At 44.6% G+C, this 12070-nt stretch overlaps 2 protein-coding genes across 9 annotated transcripts in view; one reads left to right on the forward strand and one right to left on the reverse strand.

Annotated features, from left to right (window-relative positions):
* Positions 1-6376, reverse strand: part of LOC113007118 (kinesin-like protein KIF13B) — a 31248-nt gene extending 24872 nt beyond the window's left edge. For 7 of the 8 annotated variants that reach the window (XM_080289792.1, XM_080289791.1, XM_080289789.1 and 4 more), the window contains exons 1-6: positions 6238-6376; positions 6028-6123; positions 5699-5781; positions 4777-4870; positions 350-362; positions 216-276 (exon numbers count right to left, since the gene is read on the reverse strand). In XM_080289792.1, the coding sequence (XP_080145918.1) occupies positions 216-276; positions 350-362; positions 4777-4870; positions 5699-5768 (238 nt within the window). In that variant the 5' untranslated portion in view covers positions 5769-5781; positions 6028-6123; positions 6238-6376. The remainder of the gene's footprint in view (positions 1-215; positions 277-349; positions 363-4776; positions 4871-5698; positions 5782-6027; positions 6124-6237) is intronic. The other variant, XM_080289787.1, reaches the window with a different exon arrangement.
* Positions 6377-6575: 199 nt separating this feature from the next.
* The window catches only part of elp3 (elongator acetyltransferase complex subunit 3), a 26918-nt gene continuing 21423 nt past the window's right edge, over positions 6576-12070 (forward strand). The window contains exons 1-7 of the mRNA XM_026143538.2: positions 6576-6802; positions 7116-7215; positions 7991-8129; positions 8456-8526; positions 8750-8813; positions 9677-9745; positions 10267-10421. Coding sequence (XP_025999323.1) covers positions 6781-6802; positions 7116-7215; positions 7991-8129; positions 8456-8526; positions 8750-8813; positions 9677-9745; positions 10267-10421 — 620 coding nt within the window. The 5' untranslated portion in view covers positions 6576-6780. The remainder of the gene's footprint in view (positions 6803-7115; positions 7216-7990; positions 8130-8455; positions 8527-8749; positions 8814-9676; positions 9746-10266; positions 10422-12070) is intronic.

Genomic DNA, 12070 nt, shown 5'->3' on the forward strand with positions numbered 1-12070 from the left:
GAGCTACAAACTTTTAACACGAACGAGACGACAGGAAGAATAATTTCGCTGTTTTCAGACTGAGCCACAACCAGTGTGACGCAGTGTGTAACCCCTTCATCCCAGCCCCCCCACGGCCGCTTTCTCAGCTCCATAAATAGCTCAGCGCATCAGGAAACACTGTCAGGAGACATGTTTGAACAGACTGACATGAACCTCTGTGAAAATGTACCAACCTGCAAACTTGTCTTTCTGAGAGTCGTCCATAGACCAGAAACAGTAGTCGTACGCAAAGACCTGCAGAAAACATGCGACACACGTCTGTAATGTGCACACCATAAATGTGTGATTAATAACTCATCATATTTACCTTGGGCTGATTCCTGGAGACAGAAAAGAAGAAATAATATTGTTACTGATATTTAAACTTATTTGTCATATTTCTCAGTAAAATCTTTGACCACAAACACACACGTGCACACGCACACATGAACTGACCTCGTTCGAACCTTTGGTCGCGTTTAATAAACATCCACTGAGTGTGTATGCACGGATGTGTGTTACAGAGAAACACAAGAGTCTACTTTAAAAGCTTGTTTTTCCTGCAACCAAGTGCTAAAAACACAAAATCGGTTTCTATCTGCTTCCTGTTATTGTCTTACTAGAAACAGGCTGACAACATCTTTGAATGGGTTTGTGCTCCAGGCTGTGAAACATTCAGGCTGATGTCAGTTGAAGAGCTTCCATACTGGCTTTTCCACTTGTGCTGTTTTTCTGAGGAAGCAGAAAAGCAGCAGGACTGAAGGAAACTTGAGGCTTTCCTGTCTGCAGCCGGATGGAAGACGGCTGTGCAGATCTCCAAGAAGAGGAAGTTCGGTGCAGATGGTATCTTCAAGGCTGAGCTCAATGAGCTCCACGCTGGGGAGCTGCTGAGCACTCTGGGGCAGAGGCGGGTGTGTGGACGGTCAGCTGAACGAACAGGATGCGGTGGGCTTTAAGGCAAAGCTCAAGCTACATCAGGACTCCGGCTCAGACGTGACGCTGCCCCCATCTGCCAGACACGCGAGCTCAAATACAACAACCACCAAACTGCTCACTGCACTCAAAACCAAAGCGTGAGCGTCATATTCCAGGGAGCACAAGTGCCCCCACACAGGAGGAAGCAAAAGCCAATCATATAACAGCACAATCAAACTAACCCTGTACAAGCAAAACAACGCAAACACTGACAACACACAAGTCTGACATGCAATAATATGGCAGCATTTTCAGCCACACTGAGTCACTAAAAGTAAAGGTTTCTCACTCTCACTCTCACTCACACACACACACACACACACACACACACACACACACACACACACACACACACACACACACACACACACACGAAACAAGGCCTCCCTGTGTGAGACTGGGCTGGTCCATGAAAGAGCAGCCTTTAGTCCCGCTCTCCTGGGACGGTGAGGACATTCCTGAGATAACTGGAATCACTAAAGCAGGACGACGGTAGGTCAGCAAGTCTGTGATCAACAAAGTCTGGCTTTATACAACCAGTGATTTACAAATCAAAAAAATGGAGACGTCATAGTGAAGACATAAAATTAAATGTTATCATGAAGTTTGATATTTTAAAATCCATCCCAGGGCATTTTCTTATATATTAAATGTTCTCTTAGAGCATCCGAGGAAATTCATGAAAATAACTGTTGGAGTCCTGAACTCTTCCACAGCAGCATTTTTCATTTCTCTTTGATATTTGGGCTGATTGGCACCTGATGAACGTAAAAACAAAGAAATCACCAGGTTTTTTTTTTAACCTAATTTGTGTTTCTAAGAAAAATCAGAGCCATATGAGGATATCAATTTAAAATTTCGATAGAACAGTAGCAGCATAATGTCCTCGTAAGTGGATATCAGGCCTTTGAAGAGCAAGACTGAGTATTTTGGTCTAAATAACCCAAAATGTGACGTCCACATATGTGGACGCAGGTCCTAGGAGGGTAAAGCAGGAACAGGGCTTCATTAATCTGACAGGCCCTGCTGGGCTGCAGCCTCCCAGGGTGCTGGGACATATTAACACCCCCTGAAGCAGCTGAACCATCAGGCAGTGAGCTGACTAAGCACAAACTTTACAGAAGAGGCCGTCCTCTTCACAGCAGACAGGGGAACTGCAGTACTACAGACACAGATGCCTTCTGCTTTCCACTTTGGCTGAACACGAAATGCACACAAAACAATCGGCACACAGAACCGTCTGTTAGAGACGCTGATAGCAAAACACCTGCAAGTGGCTAATATGATCAAATCAGCCGATGACGTCGGTCTGCCGCTATTATCGCCTAACGTCTACACCCTCTTTATTATGAATTCATATTATGATCCTGCTGTGTAATGATGGTAGCATGTGTTCCCTCCTACAGGAGCTGACCAATCATGATCAACCTTTGCATGAACACCCTGTGAGTGCAAACATCTGAGTTATACAGATATTTTATACAAATCCAACAATCGTGTGCATTTGTACATTTGACAGTGCGATTAAGCACCAGGCTGAACGTCAGGTTGTGCGTCACAATCCAACGTATTATAGCGTCACACTGCAATGACTGCAGCGTTTGTAACGTCCCATTGAGACAGCAGTGGTAGGACTGGAGACCAGCTTGTGCCACAGAGGCCAAAAAAGCAGTTTAACTCCAGTCGGCAGGAAGGTTTTGGAGAAGTCGGCGACACGTGAGAAGATTATGTGAAATGCTAAAGCTTCGTAAAGACCAAATTTACCGACTGGATAAATTAGGTCACGCCTTCCATTAGGAAGAATAAAATTCTCTTCTATAGTAACAACACTGTTGATTCTTGTTAGTTTGTTAATGTAAAATCGAACTATCATGAGTTACAGATGAGTTTACCACCTCCACCGTTCCCGTCTGACCTCTGTGCTGGTCTGGGACCATCTGTGCCGCACTGAGCCTGTAAAACGTGTTCATACCGAGCCCCAAATGGGGAAACGCAGCGCCGCTGAAGCGTGTCAGGACAGAAGAAACACAGATACACACGCATGAAAAAATGCAAAGAATCACAGTGAAATATGAGACTCGAACCTCCTTACAAAGGCAGTGATTCATTTAGTCCATGTTTGCCCTAAGGCACAGTTACATGCTGAACAGGGAACCTGAACGAGGGCCAGGACCTCCAGGGAACATCTCCCTGCACCACTCAGTATCTGGCTCACTGCAACACGAGGAGGAGGATCGGCCATCAAAACAAATACAGCTTTGTGTGTGCACAGCAACGCGCTGCACCAGTGTGACATCATAAACGCGACTGGAGTTACAGAAAACTCCGACACCATTTCCCTTTGCTTCTTCCTGCTCCTTCAAATGTGCGTCAAACTACCTGAGCAGGGCTGAGCCGGGACACACGCCCTTTGTAAAGAGTAACGATGCAGAAGAGCCAGAGGGAGATTTCCACGGAGGGTGGGTGGAGTTCTAGATTTGAGCCCTTTTCCAAACGACTGGGCGCCAACCTGAAAAGCTGGTTAGATTCTCTCCAAACTCACCTGACGGTAACTAAATGAGTGAATCTGTGATACAGTCAGTCCTGCTATTGTACACATATTACAGCACACTCACAGCCAGGAATCTCACTGAACTGTCTGCACTTGTCCAATGCAAATAGCTGCTCATAAAAAGGAGAGATAGTCATTAAAATGTTGCAGCGATGAGGAGAAGAGTGTTGCTGTGTAAGGCAGAGGGCCTGATGATGTCATGGTCTTACCCTGATAGCATGATATCAGGATATCGTTGCTTGTGGCGCAAAAAAGTTGCAGCTACCGCAGTGGCTTTGTGACCCCACAGAGGTCACGCACAGAGGTCAGTGTAAGACATGTAGGTGGCTGTATCGGTGAGTGCATCTGAATGTGATTTTGGTCATCACACTGACACATTACAACTTCTGCTTCTACAAACCAACCAATAGAAATGCAGCATGAAAGACCAAGTATCACAGGTGAAGAGTCAATGTGACCGAGAAGCTGAAAACCTGGTACGGCAGCCTTTCAACCATCTCACGTCATGGAACCACGTCCACGATGCTGTGTCAATACTCACGGAAACAGGAAACGGTTTACAGAGCTTGTAGACCCCCTGCTCACCACTTTTGCACTGGCCTCACATTTCTGACCTGGAAGCTGTGTGTATGGTGCTGATTCACTGAGACAATGTCTGTCTTGGTAAATACTTATCCAACAAAGGACCAGACGCAAGCCTAAATCTCTGAATGTTCTTCAGCGGCTATCATGACAGCGACATCGCACGGTAGGAAGTAGCAAAGGAATTGCAGCTCTGAATCATAGCCAAAGATTTAGTAGCTATCATCAGTCTACAGAAAAACCAGAGTTTATTAGATCCATGCTGCAAAGTTCAATTTAACACGTTCTGAAGCACACCTATGGTCAAGCTCCAGGTCATGCTCCAGCCACCAACACCGGTGCACGTCTGAAACACAGCTAAACAAGCTGTGGCGTGCTGCTTAACTAAAGTTTACTTTGTCAAGTGTGATGTCATCAGATTGATGATCCGCAGCAACGTGACTCAAGCCGACACGTCTGCTCAACAATGTTTCCTGACAAAGAAACTGATTGGCTAACCAGGGAGGCTCCACTGTGGACAGGATCAAAGCAGGAGTAGATGTTGTGGTGAAAGTGGAACAAAGGAGAAAAACGAAACCACAAAGTGTCTGAAATTTAAACAGGTTGGCTTCAAACTCACGACTACTTTCTTCCATGTAACAGCTTACCGGGGGTCTGCTGTGTTCATACTAGTGACGGCTGGATGCAGGACTGTCTGGTTCCCATCAATCTCCACCACACATTTGGTTTTCAGGTCTTTTTCTGGATAGTGGAGAAAAACAACATGTGATTTTTGGACTAAAAAAAACAAAGTGAAATGTTCAAAAACAATCTGCAGTCTTCATAATGCACCGTTTAAAAGCAGCAGCTCATATACTGGGTGTCATAACTTTCCCTAAAAGTGACTGAGTCACTCTGCAGAGTAACAGGTGGCATGCATGCATGCATGCCTGTGTGTCCTTAAGCTTCAAACAGGCCAACAAAGGGAGGCAGGAAAGAGGTTTTATTGAGGCTGATTCATCCAGGCCTGCACAAACACTACGACCAGTTTACAACTCCCTGTGCAGACACTAAGGAAAACCAGGCTCACACCTTCTCTTCCTCATTCCTACCTGCACTGGAAGGATTTTAAGGCGGAGACAGAGCAGCAACTTCCTGTCAGAGTAGGTGTTAGGGCATATGAGTCACAAGGTTGTATTTTATCTTTTAAAATACTTTATCAGCTTTCATTTGAGGGTCTTAATCAGAAAGTGATAGCTACACTTAAAAGTTCAAAGGTTGCTGCTGCAGTTAGCTGACACTCCAGTCCAGCTCAGCTGTTGTCAGAAGTAACAGGCCAGTGACAGTGCACAAAACACGTCTCTGCCATATTTGAAGCTTAAATTTAAAGACATAAGAAGTGCGTGTATACTTCAGAGCTTGAGGAGAAACCGAACCCTGCACCGAGCCTTACTGTTTACCAAAAGTTGAACGAGAGCAAACACGGACTCAGATATGGGTGAAGTGCAGGGCCGATACTTCCCTTTGAAGGTGGACGGTTGCCTTTAAAAGGCTTCACTGAAACCAGCGAGTGCAGCCGTTTGTACTCACCTCTCCTGTTCATTGGCCGCACACGAACAGCCACCTTTACATTGGAGTCACTGACACTGTTGTCATCCATGGTGGCACCTGACCTGCGTCACATGAATTAAAAAACAAACAAACCCCAAAACACCCGTGAAATGACTTGGCGTGTACGTAATATCACACATTGTGAGATAACACTTATTTATCCGAGTGACACCTGAACACAGCGATTAAACTGCGTTCATTTTCGAAATCACTTTAACTCCAGTCAGTGACTGGTGAAGTCTGCCGTGAGAAGATAACAAGGCAAAGAAAAGAAATAAACCCGCCATAGTTCAGAGTAGCAAACTAACCGTGTGTGCAGTGGTTTGCCCGTCCGACTCCCTCCTCTCCTCTCAGGCACCTTCAAGTAGTGACACACAGCAGCTAGCCGGACACGCTAATGAGGGCTGCATGACAGCAGCACACAGGATTAAATACTTCCACATTTACCGCCGACAAAAGTAACCGGCACTAGTACACAGCACCGTGGAAAGCCCCGTTAAGGTCTAAGAAACACTTACGATGGTCCAGGGTTCACAACCACAGCTCCTCCACCTGTTGCATTTCCTGAAGACTTTCCGCAGGAATCAGTCAAGCCATGTCAGCTCGCGGCTAAAGGGATTTGCTGCGAGACTTAAGTCAGAGAGCTTCCAAGTCCGTCAGCTGCTCCGCGCACACGCGGACCGTCGCTATGAGACGGAATGGAGCGCCGCTCTGTGGTCGCACCTGTCGTAGAGTCTGCGCGTCTCCTTCCAGCTGCGCTTATTCGGCACATGTTGGGATGTTTTAGCGAAACAGCCCTACTCGCTGTTAAATAAGCCAAACCTGGCGTTGTTTTACTCATGAACAGATTTACGCGTCAATAAATGACAGGTTAAACACTGCGAAAGTGTGTTTACGTTATTTTGCGACAGCCGCTATCCCCGCACGACAGGTGCCGTGTTCGGTCGCAACGTGGAGTTGTTTACTGTTACCCCAGAGTGCTGTCGGGCTTTAAAGACAGATGAAGCACTTTTAACAGACCTCCTTTCGTAAATAATTGGACTAGGTGACTAACGAAGGAAATGGGGAAGCCAAAGAAAAAGAGTGAGTGTGTGGCAAAGCGTTTAAAACATCGCAAACTGCTTTCTAAAGTGCTGAGGGTGATTGTAGCTTAAAGCTAATGCTAACGGCAGGTCCCATAAGATGATGACAGAAGCTGCATAACTCGGCAGAGAAGAGTTCAGCAACTTTTCTCGTTTTCATAGAGATCCGTTACACCGCATATTGGACCGTGATTCACTCCGTAAAGCTGCATTCGACAATTTGGACTCCTGCACATTATAAAGCTGTTTAAATAACCTGCGAATAAATCTTCTCACTGTAATGACAGTAATCTCACTATGCTGCTCTTGGTCAGGTGACCTGAGCCGAGCCGAGCTGATGATGATGACCATTGCCGATGTCATCAAGCAGCTGGTTGAAGCCCACGAGAAGGGAAAAGACATCAATCTTAACAAGTAAGTAATCAACGATACAGTAGACATACAGCGTGTGCAACAATAGTCTGTAACCAAAACAGCAATGAACTGGTCCCACTAACTGTCTACCCTCCATGTCACAAAAGATTAGAAATTGGTATCAGCTGCAGGAAACAGTCATGTGATTACTGTGTAAATTACATAGGCTGCATATTACAATAATTAAGAATCTAGTATAGATGGTAGATCTCCCCCCCCCCCCCCCACCCCTTATGTTTAAGACGTGGGTCTTTCTCTGGGCCTGTGGTCATCTAAGTGCTGCAGTCCTGTAGTCTGGGCCAATGATGTTGTTGTTATTCATGCAAACTTCACAACCAAACATCTGGTGTGTGTGCCTTAGTGCACTTGGCATGGGTGACTTGTACATCTGTGAAGAGCCCCTCAATGCATTGAGGGGCTCCAAAACCTCCAACGATTTATGGAGGTTTTGAAGGAATCAATGCTGTCATCCAGATGTCAAGCAAGACAACGCTAGACCACAATGTGCAAAAGACATTAGCACATTATTGAATAATTAATATGACAAAGGAGCAGCTGAAACACATCGAGGAACAACGAGAAACCTCTTCCTGTCAACACCAGAGCCGTTGATCTCCTCAGTGGGAAACATGCGCCTATTCCAACTTTTTTAAAAAGCTTTTTGTGCCATAAAACCAAAATAAGTTTGCATTAAAGAACAATTTTAATTAGTTTTTTGTACAATTTTCAGTTCTAGGTGAGTTTTAAGTGAGTTGCATTTTGTGTTTTCAAACAGAGTTAAGACTCAGGCCTCAGCTAAATATGGACTTGAAGCTCAGCCCCGACTGGTGGATATCATCGCAGCTGTTCCACCGCAGTACCGTCGAGCGCTGGTGCCCAAACTAAAGGCCAAACCTATCCGCACTGCCAGCGGGGTACGTTGTGTTTATTCTGCCGTCCATGTCTCTGTCCTGCAGTCTGATATTTCAGGTTAAGGTTCAGTAAGGCTGAAATAAAATGCACTAAGTGGCTTGTTGAGTAATAGTTTGGAGTCACATGTTAGCAGATGTGTGTGTGTTTATGTCTGGTATAGGATGAGTACAGCATACAACACTGATGGGGTTTAATCCTTCAGCTCAGCTTTAGATGGACAGTGAAGATTGGAAATGCATGAACGTTCAGACTATATGGAAATTATATCTCTCACAATACCTAACCCCCAAAATGGGAGCAGATTTAATAACTTGTGTTTTTACTGCAGATTGCAGTCGTAGCTGTGATGTGTAAACCTCATCGATGTCCTCACATCAGCTTTACAGGCAACATCTGTGTGTAAGTTTTGCTTTTTGATGAGAGAAAATCTGTGAGGACATATTTCATCTTTGAGCTGCTTCAGCATGAGCAGTATCAGTGCTGTGTAAGTATATTTAGTGGTCATACTGTGGTACACAGAACAAACCCTAAAGCCAGGTAGATGTAAAAGCTTTGACATGTTTGAGCTTGAAGTGCTGACAGGAGTTTATTAATAATCAGTTTTTTGTTTTCACTCTGGCAGCTACTGTCCCGGGGGACCGGACTCTGACTTTGAGTACTCCACACAGTCTTACACTGGCTACGAGGTGAAGCACCTTGATTTTCATTACTGTGTATGCCTGCTCGGAAGGTTTGAAGCCTGATAAAGTAAATAAGTTGTCTCCACAACCCAAACTGGGAGCTGTTTCCACAGCAGCCTCTGCGTCCCATTCTACTTTCAGAAACTCTCAAATCCACAAATAAGCAGTCAGAGAGCAACGTGCTCGTCAGAATAAAATGTTATTGCGAGGTCTTTACTGCCTGATCATCCAGGACTTTGTGAGGAAAAAGACTTAAAAATGAATTCTGGATTTATCCTGGAGCCGGTTTAGAAAAGCTACGGACAAAATCGAATCGTGGCAGTGCTCTCGCTGTGTTTGTGTAGAGACCAGCATTTATACGCATGTGCCTCGACACACACGTGTAGATACATTTCTAGGGAAGTTCACATCACGTTATGATGTCGTGTTTGAGAATTGTCTTTGTTTGTGACTTCCCTACAGTGAAGAACCCAGAGGTATAAATCTGTTATAATAACTACAGTAATTCAGCCTAGAAGTAACAGTTACATGAAGTGGTCCTTCAGCATGAGGCAGGATGTTTGCAGAGATATTGTGCAGGTGAACAAGAGCATTCCTCCGAAACGGTTTAACATTCAGCTCAATGGACACGCTCTGTTCAGAAATGACTCCCAGGTTCCTCACAGTGTTACTGGAGGCCACAGTGATGCCATCCACATACATCAAGTTTGTATATTTTGTGCATTGATACTTTGAGCCATGTTTTTTAATTTAACCCATAAAACGGGTTTGTAAGGTTCTTAGCACAGAACCCTGTGGAACACATGTCTGTCTTTTGTATGTAAGCAAACGTTAAACGTCCTTCCTGCTTCTCCCCTTCTTTCTGACAGCCGACTTCCATGAGAGCCATCCGAGCTCGTTACGACCCCTACCTGCAGACCAGACATCGAGTGGAGCAGGTCGGTGATTTTCTACGGTGTACTTTTTAAAAATTGACATTGTTTTGATTATTCGTGTTATTTTGGCTTTTCCTGAAATTACAGAAGCAGGAAGCACCTTAATCAGGTGTTTCGATTGAAGTGTGTCTCTTTATGTGGTCTCTAGATGAGCCATTTCCACAAATCAGCCGGTGATAATATATTTAGGTGCTGTAATGAGTGTCGAGGCTTTCACTGACCCTAATTATGCCATTATTTAAATTTATGGGCCCATTAGTGCTTCGCAGCAGAGCAAAGTCAGTCATTGGAACAGTTCATGTGGATCTTTTTTTAAACTGGACACAGTTTTTGTTTTTTCCATGGAGCTTTGCCTGTGGGGGGTCCGGTTTATGTGCACTAGCTGTTTAAAGTTTAATTACAGTTAATTTTTTGAGGGAACAAAATGATCGTTCTGCTGAATAATGGTGCATTGCTGCACTTAGCTGAAGATGCAGATAAGTCCATTGCTTTAATGGTACCCAACCCTCGGGTGTGATTTGCAGCTGAAGCAGCTGGGCCACAGCGTCGACAAAGTGGAGTTCATCGTGATGGGCGGGACCTTCATGGCTCTGCCTGAGGACTACAGAGACTACTTCATCAGAAACCTTCACGACGCCCTGTCAGGACACACCTCTAACAACGTGGCTGAGGCTGTCAGGTATTTAATGAACTCCAGCGTTGAGCCTGGCAGGGGTCTGTGTCTCACAATAAGAGCAGAACACATAGTAGGATCTCTCTTGATAACAAGGATGTTAAAACGGTCACGTATGCTAGAACTACTGAGAATAACAACGGTAGCATGTTTGGACCCTTCCATGCTAGTAAATGCCTGCTTTTGTGTGAAAAGGCACGTGAGAACATCTCCAATGACATAATGTCGGAGTTAAAGGTTGGATTTCATGCTGGTTTCAAAAAGCTCGCAGCGAGTGATGCAGAGATTGTGAAGCGGCTGACGTCTTTGGGATGTGTCGATTCCTGCAGTGATTATTAGACAGAGGTTTTTCCTGTAGGCAGCAGGGCCTGTTTGCACGTTTCCCTGACGGCCACTCGCCCCTGCAGCCTCTGGTCTCAGCTGCAGTGTTTTTACCATCGGATTTTCAGAAAATGTGTAAAGGTTGTAACCACAAGAGGGAGCTACTTCACCATTTTCAGTATTTCCCTGAACTCACTGAGCTCTTCTCGCCTTCTGATCATCTCATTTTACTCTGACTGTCCATTTGCATGTTAACATCAAACTATTACCTGAGTCTTACCTGCAATCTTCTAACAGATTTTCTGTCACCCGTTGTTTTGTTTGACCTCTTCTGTATATTTTGGTGGTGATCTGAAACGTAACTTTTACATTTGGATTATTACTCGATAAGCCAGTTTTTTTAGTGCCTTGTGTCATGTGGCGCACCTCGGCCTTTTCTCCCCGTTTCCTGTGTCTCTCTCAGGGCTACTGTACTGTAACCCTGAGAGATGGCGGGAGAGAAGAGACGGTCTCTTCCGCTGAGACCATTTATGTTGAGGCAACAGTAGGTGGATCAGCTGATTGCCCAGACGGAGCTCTCTCTTCTGACCAAAGTGTGGACACAGATTTTCATTTAATGGTTTTTCTTTATTTTCATGATTATTTACTTTGTAGATTCTCTCGATTGAAACAAAAAAGTGTGAAATAACCCAAAACATGTTTTATATTTTAGATTCTTTAAAACAGCCCCCTTTGCTGTGATTACTGCTCTTCGATGAGCTTCATGAAATGCTTTTCCTTAGTCGTGGTTTCGTAGCAGCTGTTTGACCATAAAGGCCTGATTCACACAGTCTCCTCTGAACATGTAGAGATGTGTCTGCTGCCGGAGCTCTGTGTGGCATCTATCTGATCTGAGCTGCTGCTAACCTGCGCTTTCTGAGGCTGGTGACTCGGATGAATTTATCCTCAGCGGCAGAGGGACTCTTGGGCTTCCTTTCCATAAACATGTGAGCCAGTTTGGTCGTAGCACTTAATGGTTTTTGTGACTGCACACATTCAAGGTTTTAGCAAGAAACTCCACAAATGATCCCTGACAGGCACACCTGTGAAACCATCTCAGGTTTGCAGCCCTGCCAAAACAAGCAAAGGGCGGCAGCTTAGAGGAATATGAAAGATAAAACATATTTAGAGTTATTTAACCTTTTTTATTTGCCTCCAAAGATCTGGTTTCATATATTTGATGTCTTCAGTTTGTACAATGTAGGAAGCAGGGTTTTAATAGTTTTACAATTTTCATTAGTTTTTATTTTTATTTAGTTTTGACTTCAGATTTTCAATTTTATACCAGTTTTAAT

This window comes from Astatotilapia calliptera, chromosome 15 (genome assembly GCF_964374335.1).
Source record: "Astatotilapia calliptera chromosome 15, fAstCal68.1, whole genome shotgun sequence".
In the NCBI taxonomy this organism is placed as follows: Eukaryota; Metazoa; Chordata; class Actinopteri; order Cichliformes; family Cichlidae; genus Astatotilapia; species Astatotilapia calliptera.